Source organism: Girardinichthys multiradiatus, chromosome 15 (assembly GCF_021462225.1).
Source record: "Girardinichthys multiradiatus isolate DD_20200921_A chromosome 15, DD_fGirMul_XY1, whole genome shotgun sequence".
NCBI classification, from domain to species: Eukaryota; Metazoa; Chordata; class Actinopteri; order Cyprinodontiformes; family Goodeidae; genus Girardinichthys; species Girardinichthys multiradiatus.
The window spans coordinates 33,182,874-33,198,698 of NC_061808.1; the positions used below are offsets into that span (position 1 = coordinate 33,182,874).

A 15,825-nucleotide genomic window follows, 5' to 3' on the forward strand; every position below is an offset into this window, starting at 1 on the left:
TCATTATTTTAACACACCTTAAAGAAAGAGATTGAGAAATCTAATGGTTAAACAAACAAGAAGGCGGTTAAAAAATAGTCAATTGTGAATCTTCCTGTTTCTTTCAGGACTGAAATGGAGTGTCTTTTTAGGCTTACTTTTTATTTCTGCCATTTAAGTTTATGTTTTCTTAACGTAATGTATTTCTGTCGGTTGTACTTTCATTTTTGTTGTTGTTGCAGTGTGACTGTCAATCAGTTTCTAATCTTTACAATTCATGAGAGGACCAACCATAAATAGATAACGCTCAAGGAAAAAAGATGTGTTTCATACCAGCAACACCACACATCCTTCCATACATCGGTAGGGGCACGGTGTAGACCACCAACCCCAAGCACACACCACCCACCAGGAACCACCCAGAAGACAAGCAAACCCCACCTCAGCATAAGGCCGAGAGGCCCGATGCAACCGCCAAGCCCAGCGACACCCGCCCTACTGTACAAAACATGGAGGCCAGAGCCACAATGCAGAGGACCACCACCCCGACACCACAGCATGCCAAACAGCGGAGGACAGTATGCAGTAATGAGCACCCAAAGCGGAAGTCATGCACAAACTCCACACCATGCAAGTGTGCCCCCACCAGCCCTCCAAAAACAAAGCCCCCTGCAAAAGTGCACCCACGTGACAAGAAGATCCATAGCATCCAAGTCCAAGAACACACCCGACCCCCATGCCCCTGCCTGAAGTAGCCCTGCGAGAAAACCCACACCAAAGCTCACAAAGGGCAGTGAGCCCGCAGAGCCAAAACCCACCAGGAAGCTGAGACCATTCCACCCCGAGATCAGCCCCAGCCAGCCTGCCCGCCAAACCATACACCAAAGAAAGTTCCTATTTTTCCAATTCGTGAGGATAGTTTTCTTAGCAATACATAAGGCAGTGAAAACATGTGAGCTGAATTTGTCTCTATGGTGACATCATCTAAGTTGCCCAATAAGCAAACTGAGGGGGAAGGTGAAATATTACATCTCAGACACTTTGATAAGTCTTCACATATTAGGTACCAGAACCTCTGAACAGATCTTGATCAACAGATTGTCGATCAAGGTTTTTTGCATGTTTATTGGTCAAAAAAGGCCTCCTGAAAGTCTTAGAAAATGTAAAGGAAGCCAGTTATCTTTTAAGCTGAATTTAAAATAAAGCTGATACTTGGCTAAGATGAATGAGGAAATTAAATGCTGAGAAGTGTGGTAGCAGTGTGGGTTGAGTTTTGGCAAAACATGCTTATCTTGAAACCTGGCTCAAAACCATTGTTTTAGGTTGAAGCCTACTATTAATTGGGGAACAAAAAGTCAAATAACCAGAGGCACTTACTTTTTCCAGGTTTTGTTGTAACGCTTGTAATATTAGTTGCAAGGAGTGTTGAATCTGTAGGGAAAAAAGTATTAGAACTAACTCTAAAATCTATAAATATTTACTTTCAACTCAATAAGTGCAGTGTTTTTAATTCACAGTTTCAATCCTCAAATAATTTGTGGTACAATATATGTTTCAGTCAAATTTAGTTACATTTACACACTAACTAGTAACAACTGTTGGTGTTGTAGTTGTAGTAGGTGGAGTTAAACTTGCAAAGAACCAGTAATTCCAAAATATTTGGCAATCTTTCCATCTGTAGAACATTTATGATTTTATGAAAAAAGGAATACCTTTTTTATATTTTAAATAATAACTACCTTAACAGAATTAACATTCTTTGTTTTAATCACATTCATGCATATCTAGGTGGATTTTGATTATGAGGTGATAAGAGCTCGTGCCCTTCACATAAGAAGGACTGGTAAATGGGAAGAAGGGCACACACTTCAAAATTGCACCCTGGCTCAATAGTGCTAGATGGTTGGACACCAAAGAAAGTACCTATTTATTTTAGACTCCAATCTGAAGATAGTTGTCTACCAAACACAAACCTCAGCAACAATAGTTAAGTTACAATAATTTAGAATTAAAATATTTTTTTTTAATTTTGCCAATACGTTTCATCTGACTGGAGGTAATATTGATGTTTTTAAGTGGCCCAGCCAAAGCACTGACTCAATTCTGATAGAAAATCTGTGGAGCTAAAGATTAGGGTGATGGCGAGGAGGCCTTTCAACCTCAAAGACCTTGATCTTTATAAAAGAAATAACATGTAAAATGCTGGTCAGCAATTATAGAAAGGGTGTGATGGCTTTAATGCAAATAAAGATTTTTCTTTGATGTTTAAGTAGGGTATTAATAATTTTAAGCATGATATAGTTTTTTTTAAATGTAAATTAAACTAAAGTTATGTATTATCTTTTGAGAGATGCCTATCTCATTTCCTGTTAGAATAAAAGTTCAAAGTAAAATGATAATTTTAAATTAAAAACTGCCTGGGGTATGAATAACGTTGGGTACAACTTTGTATCTTCTGATAAAGGGGATAAGAGGAAAAAGCAAGTATCAAAAACTGTAGAATTTTTAGAGTTTAAAACAAATGTTTTCATTGTCAGATTGTTTGTTCAGAAGCTGCTGTAAGCAAACATGTTTTCAGTCCTGATTCAAAGGAACCCACAGTTCCTGCACATCTCAGGTTTTCAGGGAGTTTGTTCCAGAGCTGAGGAGCATAGAAATTAAATGCTGAGTCACCTTGTTTAGTCCTGGAAACAGTATATCTCAGAAGACCTGATAGGTCTACATGCTTCGTACTTGACAACCAGCTCAGAAATGTATTTCTGCCCATTTTGTCCCAAGCCCATCAAGACAAGACTAAAGTGATTAAATTTGTGATTTCGATTCCAAGTATTTAGATTCCAAGTCGCATGACTAGCATCCTCATATCTGGCAGTGGCTGTTCAGTGTAGCTAGTTTAACATGTTATCAACCGCAACTCTTTCACACATTAAATACTGTTAGCTATAGCCTAAACTAGGAAGCTACAGAGTAACTGTTTTGTAAAAAAAACCTTACTTGTCACAGAGATTATGAATGGTCGTGTTGTTGCATTAGTGGCAGTGTGTGTTGAATCTATAGGAGGAAAGGTATTAGAACTGACTAAAGAGTAGAAAACTTTCAAAACTTTAAGCAAAAACATTGTACAGCTAATCAATCTTTTGTTATAGTTAGGGACTCACTCGTTACAGTTGTTGAGGTTTTAGATGCAGCAAGTGCAGTTGAAGCTGAAAAGGAAACAAAAGTTATTTGTTTCAAATGAACCATTGATGTTGCTGTTGGTGTTTTGCATTAGTAGCAGTGACAGTTATGGCCCCCAGTGTTGAATCTGTATGAGTGTCATGGTCTGCCTGAGTTTTAAGTTTTGAGTTCTGTTTATTTCTCTTCACTGCCAGGTTCTTAACTTGATTTATTTTGGTTCATTCAGGTTTGTTAGATGTATTCTGTTGTTTAGGTGTTTGTTACTTCCCTTGTATTAGGTCTTAGTTTATATTTGTCTTATAGATCTGGTTCCCCCTTGTTAATGTTCTTTAGTTAGTTTCATTGTTTACTTGCTTCAGTTCATTTAGATGTTTTTTTTCTGTTTCCTCCCTGCAATCTCCTTCTCATTTGTTTCAATTAGTCACTCTCCCTCAGTATTCTTTAGGCTCCCTTCCACCAGCTGCTCCTGGTTGTCTCTCTGATTAGCCTCCTCAGTTCATTGGTCCATTCTCCACTTCTCTCAGTATTTATCCTCTCTGGTTTTCATTGTTTGCCACTGGTTCCTCCTGCTTTCTTCCTGATGTCAACCCTGTAGACTACCCTGGCTTCTACCCGCTCCATGTCCTTGCCTCAGTTCCATGCTCTGCAGGGCTGTAAGTTTGCTTTTAATTAAACAAAGATTCTACACACGATGTCCCATCTGCGCTCTTGTCTTCACATTGGTCCAACCCAAACTCAGCGTTACATAGCAAGAAAACAGGTATAAGGATGTTTTATAGAAACCTGTATTATTTAGATCTCATTTAAAACTCTGAGTGACTTTGAAACAAAGTGGATGGATATTTGATCCTTTTACATATCCGTGAAGGGGTTGGAAGAAATTCAATTCAAATTCAATTCAAAGATACATTATTGATCCCTGAGGGGAAATTAGAATTCCAGTACAACCCATCCAAACATACATCATGACACAAGACAAGGGGGGGGACGGGTCACAGAGGCTTTGCTGCCCACTCACAGGCGCCCTTGCATGGCTCCATGCACATGTGTCCTCCTCCACAGAGAGCAGAAAGAAAAAGGAAAAAGAAATAGCCACTTATTAAATCATACCCCTTCTCAAATTAAGGAATGGCCTTATATAATATAATATTAAAATTAAGAAAAAAAGTGTTTGTCCTCATTATATTCAGCCTTAAGGATGTGTCTGTTTGTTTAATTTTACTTTCAAAAAGTATTTGACCTAGGTGCATGGAAAATCGAGTTTTTTCTTAATTGTTGGTTTGGAATATTTTGAGCAAACTCTGAAGAACATGAAGAGCAAAACAAATACACCCTATTGCCAAAACTCAATGAATTTCAGAGTTACAATCACTTCCATGGCTGCAGGTCTATAAAGTTTGGTGTAAAGAAACTTGACTGACTTGCACAGAGTCCTGAACTCAACCTTTTTGAACACCTTTGGGATGAATTAGAGCGAAGGCTGTGATTCAGGTTTTATCATCTAACTATAAACACTCCTAAACCTTGTGGAAGATGTTTATAGAATAGTTAAAGTTGCTGTTGCTGGGAATCGTGGGACCATCAACAAATTGGACCTTATAGATTAATAATATGATGTCATCAAAGTTCATTTACATGTAAAAGTAGACAGAGAAATATTAAACAAGTAACTTACAGGACGGAATATAGGTAGGTATGCAGGCAAGAACACAGAGACACGGTACGGGGAAGTCAGCAGGGTAGATTTCAAGAGGAACCAGTGGAGAACAATTGCAGTGAGGTAGTATATGTACTGAGGGAGAGCGGAGAATGGACCAAAGAGCAAAGAGAGTTAACCAGAGGGGATTCCGGGTCAGCTGATGGGAGAGAGACTGTGGGTAACTGAGGGAGGGTGACATTTTCACATTGATGAGCAGGGAGGGCAGAGAGGTAACAGAAAACATCTAAGTGAACTGAAAAAAGGAAACATTGAGACTGCCAATAGAACATAAACAAGGAGCAACCATATCTATAAGGAAATACAAACTAAAAAATAAAACGTTTGAATCCAGGAAAGCAACAAAAACCGAAACACCAGAATGAGTCCAATAAACCTGAATGAACATGGCAGTGCAGAGAACGCAAATAGAATACAAACTCAAAACCCTAAACACAGGCAGACTATGACAATAGTGTGAACACTGTTGCCATCTTGGACTTTTTATTGAATGGATTATGAATAAAATCCTTAATATTCAATATTTTATTTTTTACAGATTTTTCTTCATATAGAATTAATTTCAAGATATTGGGTCAAAAGGCCTCTTGGGTAGGTGTCATTTTACTTATGGAAAGATGAGTTATACAGTGTGGTTTTGTTTTCTTTTATTTCAAGTATAAGAAAGTATTGTTCATTATGTCTGAAAGAAGCACAGCTAATATTTCTTTATTATTTTAAAGAGACTCAATAATGTATTTGTACAGTTTTAACCCCCAAGCATGGAAACGACGTTAGAATTGACGTTAGAAGTGTGTCGTTCCATGTGTCAAACTAAGAATTTAAACCCGACACTGTTAATTCACTGTACAGTGAAAAGAGGTATTTAGTAGCATTGGTTTTGGCTTTTAACTAAACAACGAGAACAAATTTTACATTTATATATTGCATATTATTAGATTAACAAGCAAAATAAACATTTAGGCTCTTACTTATACCAAGTGTTGTATGTTCAGGTCCCATGTATCCAACTAATGTACACTGTTATTTAATAAGAAAAATAGAGGGCATCTGTACCGTTCTAGCCTCTCAAGCTTAAAAAAACACAAAACATTTCTTATAAACCACAAATAAATTACTAATTAATATACATGCTCTCTTTTACATATTAAAAGTGAAAACAAAATCTGACGGTTGTAAATATTTTTATATTTGTAGATATAAGGCTATAACTTTGAAACAACCAAATCATTTTCAGTATCTGAGACAGTGTAAAGGTACTTTAACAGATGAACTGAAAATGAAACTTGGCAGTTGGTAGGAAGCGATTGATGTATTGCAGCAGTGGTTGTTCAGTGTACATTGTACTCAAGCCCAACTAAAAACTTTTATTTATTTTATCTGTACCCTAAAATTAACTAGGGGCTACAGAACAAGTGTTTTGTAGCAAACCTTACTTGTCACAGCCAACATAATCGATGTTGTTGTTAGTGCATTAATGGCAGCTTGTATTGATTCTTTAGGGGAAACTGTTAGAACTGACCATACAGTAGAAAACTTTCAAAATTATTGGCAACAACATTGTGCACCCAATGATTGTTTTAGTCACTTATAGCAAGGCACTTACTTGTTAAGGTTTTTGAGGTTTTAGTTGTAGCAACTTGAGTTAAGGCTGAAAAAAATTGTTTTATATTGGAGTCATTGTTTATTTGTTTTTTGTTAATCACAGATTTCTTTTCATCACATTTCTGTCTGAAAACAAATGTTGGCAATGAAAAGTAATAACTAACAACACACTTCTGAAACAGTCAGAATGTATTATTTGCAAATCATTTAAAGTTTAGATCAGAGTTGATTAATTTATACCATCTGTACTGATTTAAATTTCTTGTTTAAAACAATCTACTCTTCATTGAAAATTACAGAGCAGCAGTTTTATGGAAACCCTTACGTGTCAAAACTGTTGTCTTAGATGGTCCAGTCTCATTAGTGACAGTCAAATTTGTGGCCCCAGGTGGTGAATCTGTAAAAAGTCAAAATATTAGAACTAATATCAAAATGTTCCATGTTTATGTTAACTTGTTAAGTGGGTTTATCTCATCATTCAAAATCTAATTACTTTTAATGTATTGAAGATGCAGAGGTCATCTTAGTCTTAATAACATTATATTTACACATTTAATTAGTAGAGTGGGTTCAGTGATTTCATTGTTGCTGCTGTAGGAAGCAGAGTTGAATTAAAATCAGATTCTATAATTGCATGATTGTATCTGTCAAATGACCCACTAGTTGCAGCCTTAATGTTTTTACTGCACCTTTTCTGTCTAATGTAAGATGGGTCTGTATTTGAACAAAATTCCTACATGCTACTCATGTTTTCAGGGTTCTCGCCTCAAAAGGCGTCTTTTGCAAGAATTCTTATTATTCCAATCACTTAGAAGGCCTTACTTGATGCAACTGTTGGCACACCTGTTGCAGTGTTCGTGGCTGTTGCAGCAGCTAGAGTTGAATCTAAACAATAGAATGAAAAACAAAGCGCTGAAGTTTCTGGACTTCTTATTTAAACCTATTGAGAAAATATTGACATATTTAGGACTTACTGGTAACAACAGATGCAGGTGTTCCTGCAAAAAAGAATATGCATTCAAGAATAATACTTGATAAATAAACAAAATTAAACTTGAAACATTTAAGAAGGACACATTTATTCCTAAACGCCTTCAAGTTATCTGAAAGGCTTGTTTTTAGATGTCTATATTTTGGACATCACACACTATTGAAAGAGCTTTTCTTGACAAAACCCAATTTTGCTATTGATACATTTTAACCCCTCCTTGAACCGCCACCTTAACGTGGTGGAGGGGTTTGAGTGCCCGAAAGATCCTAGAGACAATGCTGTCTGGGGCTTAAATGGCCCTGGTAGGGTTTCCCATGGCAAACAAGCTCTAGGTGAAGGGTCGGACAAAGAGTGGTTCAAGACACCCTCATGAGGACTACATGATTGAGGCACGTAACGTCGCCTGGTATGGCGGAGCCGGGGTCCCACCCTGGAGCCAAGCCTGGGGTCAGGACACATCAGAGAGTGCCTGCTTGCTGGGTTGCTCCTTGCGGGACCCGGCCGGGCCAAGCCCGAAGGAGAGACACAAAGCTATCCCCCAGTGGGCCCACCACCTGCAGGGGAACCGTGAGGGACCGGTGCAAAGAGGATTGGGCAGTGGACGAAGGTGAAGACCTCGGCGGCCCGATCCCCAGATCCTTAGGCTGGCTCTAGGGAAGTGGAATGTCACCTCACTGGGGGAGAAGGAGCCTGAGCTTGTGCAGGAGGTCGAGAGATATCGACTAGAAATAGTCGGGCTCACCTCCACGCACACCGTGGGCTCTGGAACCCATCTCCTCGAGAGTGGCTAGACTCTCTTCTACTCTGGAGTGGCCCATGGGGAGAGGCGGTTGGCTGGGGTGGGTTTGCTTGTTGCCCCCCAGCTCCCCAGTGGATGAAAGGGTCGCATCCCTGCGCCTTCGGGTTGGGGACAGGTCTCTGACTCTCGTTTTGGCCTACGGACCAGGCGGTAGTGCAGAGTACCCAGCCTTCTTGGAGACCCTGACAGGGGTGCTGGATAGTGCCCCTGCCGGGGACTCCATTATTCTGCTGGGGGACTTCAACGCCCACGTGGGAAACGACAGTGACACCTGGACAGGCGTGATTGGGAGGAATGGCCTCACCGATCTGAATCCGAGTGGTGTTTCATTATTGGACTTCTGTGCTAGTCGTGAATTGTCCATAATGAACACCATCTTCAAGCATTAGGGTGTCCATCAGTGCATTTGGCACCAGGACACCCTAGGCAGGAGGTTGATGATCGACTTAGTTGTTGTATCGTAAGACCTTTGGCCGCACGTTTTGGACACTCAGGTGAAGAGAGGGGCTGAGCTGTCCACTGATCACCACCTTGTGGTGAGTTGGATTCGCTGGAAGAGGAGAAAGCCGGACAGACTTGGCAGGCCCAAGTGCAGAGTGAGGGTCTGTTGGGAACATGTGGCCGAGCCCTCGGGCAGGGATGTATTCAACTCCCACCTCCAGGACAGCTTTGACCAGATTCCGTGGGATGTTGGAGACATAGAGTCCAAGTGGACCATGTTCTCCGCATCTATTGTTGATGCTGCTGCCTGTAGCTGCGGCCGTAAGGTCTGCGGTGCCTGTTGCAGCGGCAATCCCCGAACCCGGTGGTGGACACCGGCAGTAAGGGACGCTGTCAAGCTGAAGCAGGAGTCCTATCTGCTCTGGTTGGCTTGTGGGACTCCTGAGGCGGCTGACGGGTACTGTGAGGCCAAGCATGCCGCGGCCCGGGCTGTGGCAGAGGCAAAACCTCAGGCCTGGGAGGAGTTCAGTGAGGCCATGGTGAAGGACTATCAGTTGGCCTCAAAGCAATTCTGGCAAACCGTCCGGCGCCTTAGGAGGGGGGAAGCAGTGCTTCACCAACACTGTTTACAGTGGGGGTGGGAGGCTGCCAACCTCCTCTGGGGACATTATCTGGCTGGAAGGAGTACCTTGAGGATCTCCTCAATCCTGTCATCACGCATTCTCTGGTGAAAACAGAGGCTGGGGACTCGGAGTTAGACTCTTTCATTACCCAGGTTAAATTCACCGCAGTGGTTAAAAAGCTTCGGGGGTGGATGAGATGTGCCCTCAGTACCTCAAGTCTCTGGATGTTGTAGGGCTGTCACGGTTGACACGCCTCTTCAACATTGCATGGCGGTCTGGGACAGTGCCTCTGGACTGGCAGACTGGAGTGGTGGTCCCCCTTCATAAGAAGGGTGACCGGAGGGTGTCTTCCAACTACAGGGGATTACACTCCTCAGTCTCCCTGGTAAGGCCTACGCCAGGGTATTGGAGTCCGGCCGATAGTCGAACCTCGGCTTCAGGAGGACCAGTGTAGTTTTCGTCCCAGTCGTGGAACACTGGACCATCTCTATACCCTCTGCAGAGTACTCGAGGGTCCATGGGATTTTGCCCAACCAGTCCACATGTGTTTTATGGACCTGGAGAAGGCATTCGACTGTGTCCATCATGGTGCCCTTTGGTGGGTGCTCCCAGAGTATGGAATCGGGGCCCCTTTATTTGGGGACATCCGGTCTATGCACAAGCGGAGCAGGAGTTTGGTCCGCATTGCTGGCACTAAGTTGGACCTGTTCCCAGTGCATGTTGGACTCTGGCAAGGCTGCCCTTTGTCACCAGTTCTGTTCATACCTTTTATGGACAGGATTTCTAGGCACAGCCAATTGCCGGAGGGGGTCTAGTTTGGGGACCAGTGGATTTGGTCTCTTCTTTTTGCGGATGACATGGTCCTGCTGGCCCCCTCTAGCCAAGACCTACAGCATGCGGTGGGGCGGTTCGCAGCCGAGTGTGAAGCGGCTGGGAAGAAGATCAGCTCCTCCAAGTCTGAGGCCATGCTTCTCGACCAGAAAAGGGTGGCTTGTCCCCTTCATGTTGGAGGGGAGATCCTGCCTCAAGTTGAGGAGTTCAGGTATCTCGGGGCCTTGTTCACAAGTGAGGGAAGAATGGTGCGGGAAATTAACAGACGGATCGGTGCGGCTGCCGCAGTAATGGGGGCGCTGTGCCGGTCCGTTGTGGTAAAGAGAGAGCTGAGCCAAAAAGCAAAGCTCTCAATTTACTGGTCGATCGACGCTCCTACCCTCACCTATGGCCATGAACTTTGGGTCATGAACGAAAGAACGAGATCCCGGATACAAGCGTCTGAAATGAGCTTCCTCCGTAGGGTTGCCAGGCACTCCATTAGAGATATTGTGAGGAGCTCGGCCATCCAGGAGGGGCTCGGAGTAGAGCCGCTGCTCCTCCACATCGAGAGAAGCCAGGTGGCTCGGGCATCAATACCGGATGCCTCCTTGACGCCTTCCTCGGGGGGTGTTCCAGGCATGTCCCACCAGGAGGAGGCCCAGGAGACGGCCCAGAACACGTTGGACGGACTTTGTCTCTCGGCTGGCTTGGGAACACCTTGGGCTCCTCCCGGAGGAGCTGGAGGAGGTGTCTGGGGAGAGGGACGTCTGGGCATCTCACCTGAGTCTACTTCCCCCGCGACCCGGTCCTGGATAAAGTGGAAGACGACGAGTACGAGTACAAGGTTCCTTTTTTCTTTTTGCACTCTCTTAAATTCTTGCCCCTAGTAGTTTAATTTCCCTTAAGGATTAATAAAGTATTTTTGAATTTAAATTGAATTAAATATAGAAAAACACTGATGTATTTTATTTTACATATTTACAAATGTGTGTTGTAGTGTTTCATACCGATAGGAGTTGGTGTTGCACATGTATCCAGTTCTGTTTGTAAAAGGAAGAGTGATTTTTAAAATTAACTGTGATTACAACTAAGAAAAACATTGTTAAATAATTAATGAGAAATTCTGAGAAATGTCCAACACCTACCTGACAGTGGTTGGCAGTAAGTATTATCTGGAGGAAGTGCTTTGATGCATCCACATATATTGTCCAGAATATTGCTACAATTGCCAAAAGTGGAGCACATGCCACAAGGCCAGCCATACTGATCTTCACATCTGCACTGGTAGGTTGTATAATTGGGGGAGCACACTGAAAACAAGACATTCAACATTCAAGCCGATAACACTGCTTCCAATGCCTTAATGTGGCTTATGTTACAGCTATCACCTGTAGAAATGTTCACATCAGTGATCTGTAAGCCATGGCTGATGCTGATAGGATAGCTGAAGTTCCTCAGTGCTTCTACAGCTGTAACATCTGTGGTGTTCAGCTCAACAGAAAAGATGTATTGATAGATGATTGGTTGAGCTATAGAGGCTGGTATGAAAGAAGAAATGTAGGCATGAACCTACAGTAGCTGCAGGAGATCAAAATTAAATATGTACAGTTTTTATCCATATTACTCATCCGTTCAGTCTTACTTGTAGGCACTAAAGTTGTTGTTTGAAGACAGGCTGTAAAGTCTGTAAAGATGAACAGTGAAAAGCAGATATACACAAATATACACAATAAGAAGGTATTGCTGGATCTGATTTTTCAATGTCCAAAAGAATGATAGGATATGACTAATTAAAAATCTGGTGATTAAGGGGTAATTGGGCATGCAAACCTGAATATCCTGCTTTTATTTTGAAAAACAAAATTAGCTTTTATTTTTAAGGTAACTGCTGTCTCTTTTTTGTTTCAGTATCCACTTTTGTGCGAATTACTCTCAGCTCATGTAAAAATTAGCCTGATAGAAAATGTAAAGTTTGTTCTGTTGTAATTTCTAATGTTAACATTATCGTATTGAGAGCTTTTTATAAAATATATTTTGAATTATTGAGTTCAGTGAATGATCCAGGCCTCAACAACAATCACAGCTCATTATAAACAGTTACTAATGTGAAATTTTGGTTGAATTAATTCCCCACCCCTGATAAAAAAGTGGGCTGTTGGTTCTGTGTTCGAATTCCATCCCATAAATAAATAGAAAATAAAAACATAAAAAAATACAAATAATGTTTGTATTATTATATATGCAAGAATGTCTTATATATGTTTTGTTCATGTATAAAATGATCCATGGGACAATAATCTGGACCGCAGCCCACCCAGAGCTTATAAAATAAGGCTCAAGGGTTCTGATGTGAGGGCCTGTAGCAGGAGAAGCAGAGAGCAGAGATGCTGCAGTCTGGACTGGTAAAGCTCCAAATCTTGCCTGAAGAATTTACTGTTTTGGGATTTTGGGCTTGTGGAAGGTGGTGTCTCAGCCATGGCAATAATGAGACAAGGACTTTAAAATGGAAAACCGCAGACTTCTGACTGGGGCAAATGAGTTTTAGGATTAATATTAGATATTCGTGTTCCATGGATTCACCGGGGTCTTCCTCCCGTTTGATCTGAGTAGCCAGGCTGATAACAGGCAGCTGCTTTCTGCCTGCTCTCTCCTCCTGCAGGCGTTGGTTCGCTTAAGGTCCGTCAATTAATTTCCAAACCAAACATGCTGCTTCATGGTGGTATTGTTTTGTGTGTTCTGGGGCAAATGTTCTACGTTCGGTGTTTCTCTGCGCCAGCTCGTTTCGGCAGTTGTCCGACCGATCAGTGTTCCCTCCCTCATCCGGAGAAGGTAACTGATTCCCAGCTCATCCTGTTGAACCTACCGTTGGGGTTATCTACTGTGTGCTACCCACATTTGTCATTGTCTTTTTCCTTGTTTCCCTGGAAATTAACCTTTCAAAAGATATACTTTTGTTTGCATATTGGACTCTTTTGAATAACAGGCTACTGCCTAAACCACAAACGCATGTTGCGCATCAGTGATTATTTAAGTCCTTAGTTTGGTTGATTTGTTTCCTTTGACAAATAGTAAAGTTGGTTTTTACGGCACTCAGTTTTACCATGTTCAGTATTTCACACCTTCAAGTTAATTTTTGTTACTTTGACCCCTCATAACAGAAACACTGGCTGTGTCAAAGCTGTTGGTTAGACATCAAATTAAGTATTGTTTCTGAACAGCAGGTGGTGCTGTTTCTAAGGTTTTACGTTGGCTCAGAATTTAACGTAGATTCAGAGGAAGCTATTGTGTTGGATCAAACGCGAACCCTTCAGTCTCACAAACTGTGGTCTGTTTGTCAGGTAGTCTTTGATCCAGGAGATTGTTGAGGCCTCCATCTGAGTCTTTCTGAGTTTCTGTCAAAGCAAATCAGGTTGAATTGTGTTAAATGCACTGGAGAAATCAAAGAACATGATCCTCACAGTGCTGCTGGCTTTGTCCAGATGACAGTGAGTTTGTTGAAGCAGGTATATGATGGCATCTTCAACTCCAACTCCACAGCGATAAGCAAATTGAGGGTGGTCCTGATGGTTCATTGTTTCCTTACTCAGGTGGGCCAACAGTACTTTCTGTAGGACCATCATGGTGTGGGATGTCACGGCAACAGGTCTATAGTTATTGAGGACTGATCAGTGAGTTTTCTTTGGTACCAGAACAAAACAGGAGATCTTCCACAACACTGGAACCTTCTTCCGGACCAGGGTAGGGTTAAAGAGGTGATGCAGAATCGTACAGAGCTGCTCTGCAGACTCTTCAGGACAATCTGGACCTGCAACCTTATTCCGGTTCAGTCTCTCCAGTTGTCTCTTCACCTGGCTTCTTGAGACACACAGGTGGAAGGGGGGGCAAATTGAGCTTCAGCTTCTGTTTTGATTGAAGGCAAACATGTAGAAGCAGAAGGGTCCATGGCTGAGGTGGAAGATAAAACATTTGAGGTGTGACAGGACTGCTTTGGGTCAAAGGTTGGTGGGATGTCTGTTTGGTCATGAGCAGGAGAGGAGGATGCTGAGCTTGTTTCTGAACTGAACCTATTGAAGAATGTGTTTAGTTCATTGGCTCTGTCCAAACCTTCATTGGTCTGATCATCCTTCTGCTTGAAGCCTGTGATCTTCTTCATCTCTGTCCTAAAATCTCTGATATTGTTTTGTCAGCCTCTTTTTGTACATCTCCTTGCTGTCTCCTATCTTGACTTTATGTTGCTTCTGTATTCTCCTCAATAATTTCCTGCCCTCAGCAGTTAGCAATGGAAGACATTATTAATGAGTATATAACCAGTTTATCTTCAACAACTGCTAAAGTTTCTTTTTAAAAATTACATAGTTATCAATGTCTCTGGTATGTGCTGGCGGTCTGTTCCATGAATGTGCACCTTTAATGGACACCACCTTGTAAGTGTGTGCTTCAGTATGTTGCAGTCTCCTCTAGGTTGTCCTCTCATATTTATTCTATCATCACTTTTATGAATAACATTATTTAATGGCAACCACATTTAAAATTTTAAAAATAATCATTTTGGTTTATTTGGTAAAAATCAAGATTTAAAATGTAAAAAAAAAAAAATATCTGGATTACTAGCACTCCAAGAAATATACATTTTGTGTGAACAAAAAAGAATGGAGGCATTTCAGCCATGTCATCGTAGAGCTTATTGCAGATCCAACACAATGATTGTATCTATGTAGAGGTTAGAAAAACATCCAAGCCAATCAGAAGAAAACTAGGCAATCATCCCAAAAAGGAGAAACATCTGTGTGAACGCTGTCAATTCAATCAGTGGCCCTCAAACAACAACAACATACAAAACATACATCCTTCCTTTGTTAAAATCTTATACTCACTAGTAATTTTGCAATAATGACAACAGGATGGTTTCCTGTCAAATATTTAGATTTTTAACAGTGCAGTTATTACCCTTGGAAGTGATTGTTTTGATACATGTCCAGGCATCTTTTATGTATCACCTGCTGACAACTCCTTCTATCTTCGAAGCATACACAGTCTTATATCAAAACGTATCTTAGAAATCTGTGAATCCAACAAACTCCAAATGAACTCACTGTATTGATCCAGAGACTGGCAGTACCGTCCATCAGCAGGAATGGCACTGATGCATCCACATGTGTCATTAGTGATGTTGTCACATGATCCATATGTTAGACACTGGTCACATGACCAGCGATACTGATCCTCACATCTGCACTGATAACCAGGGTTGCTTGGACAGCAAACTGCAGAAAAAACATTAGATGTTCCACATTGGATTCTAATCAAGTTTTATGTTTTATCTGGACTTTTAACCAATGGTATTCATATATCTTACCTGTGGTGAGGTTGACTTGTGTGACACTCACTAAGGGGTTCAAGGTAAAAAAGCTGACATTCTTCAGAAGGCTCCTGATGAAGTCCAGGGTTGCAGTATTTGTTAGATTCAGCTCCAAATCAACTTCATATTCAGTCTGAACAAGCAGATCTGTAAATAAAACAAAAACATTACTTTTCTGGTTTCTTCTGTCCTGACGCACACGCACCCAAAAACATCACTTTTTCTGCAAATATGCTATTTATTAAAGCTAGCAATTGTCTGTTGGTTCAGGATTACTAATATTTGTGTTTCTTGTTTTATTTGTAATTTAAACAGCAAATT

At 41.4% G+C, this 15,825-nt stretch overlaps 1 protein-coding gene across 1 annotated transcript in view; it reads right to left on the reverse strand.

The window, feature by feature from the left end:
* Positions 1 to 15,825, reverse strand: part of LOC124881849 (mucin-19-like) — a 49,311-nt gene that overhangs the window by 18,259 nt on the left and 15,227 nt on the right. The window contains exons 5-6 of the mRNA XM_047387671.1: positions 15,502 to 15,651; positions 15,239 to 15,409 (exon numbers count right to left, since the gene is read on the reverse strand). Coding sequence (XP_047243627.1) covers positions 15,239 to 15,409; positions 15,502 to 15,651 — 321 coding nt within the window. The remainder of the gene's footprint in view (positions 1 to 15,238; positions 15,410 to 15,501; positions 15,652 to 15,825) is intronic.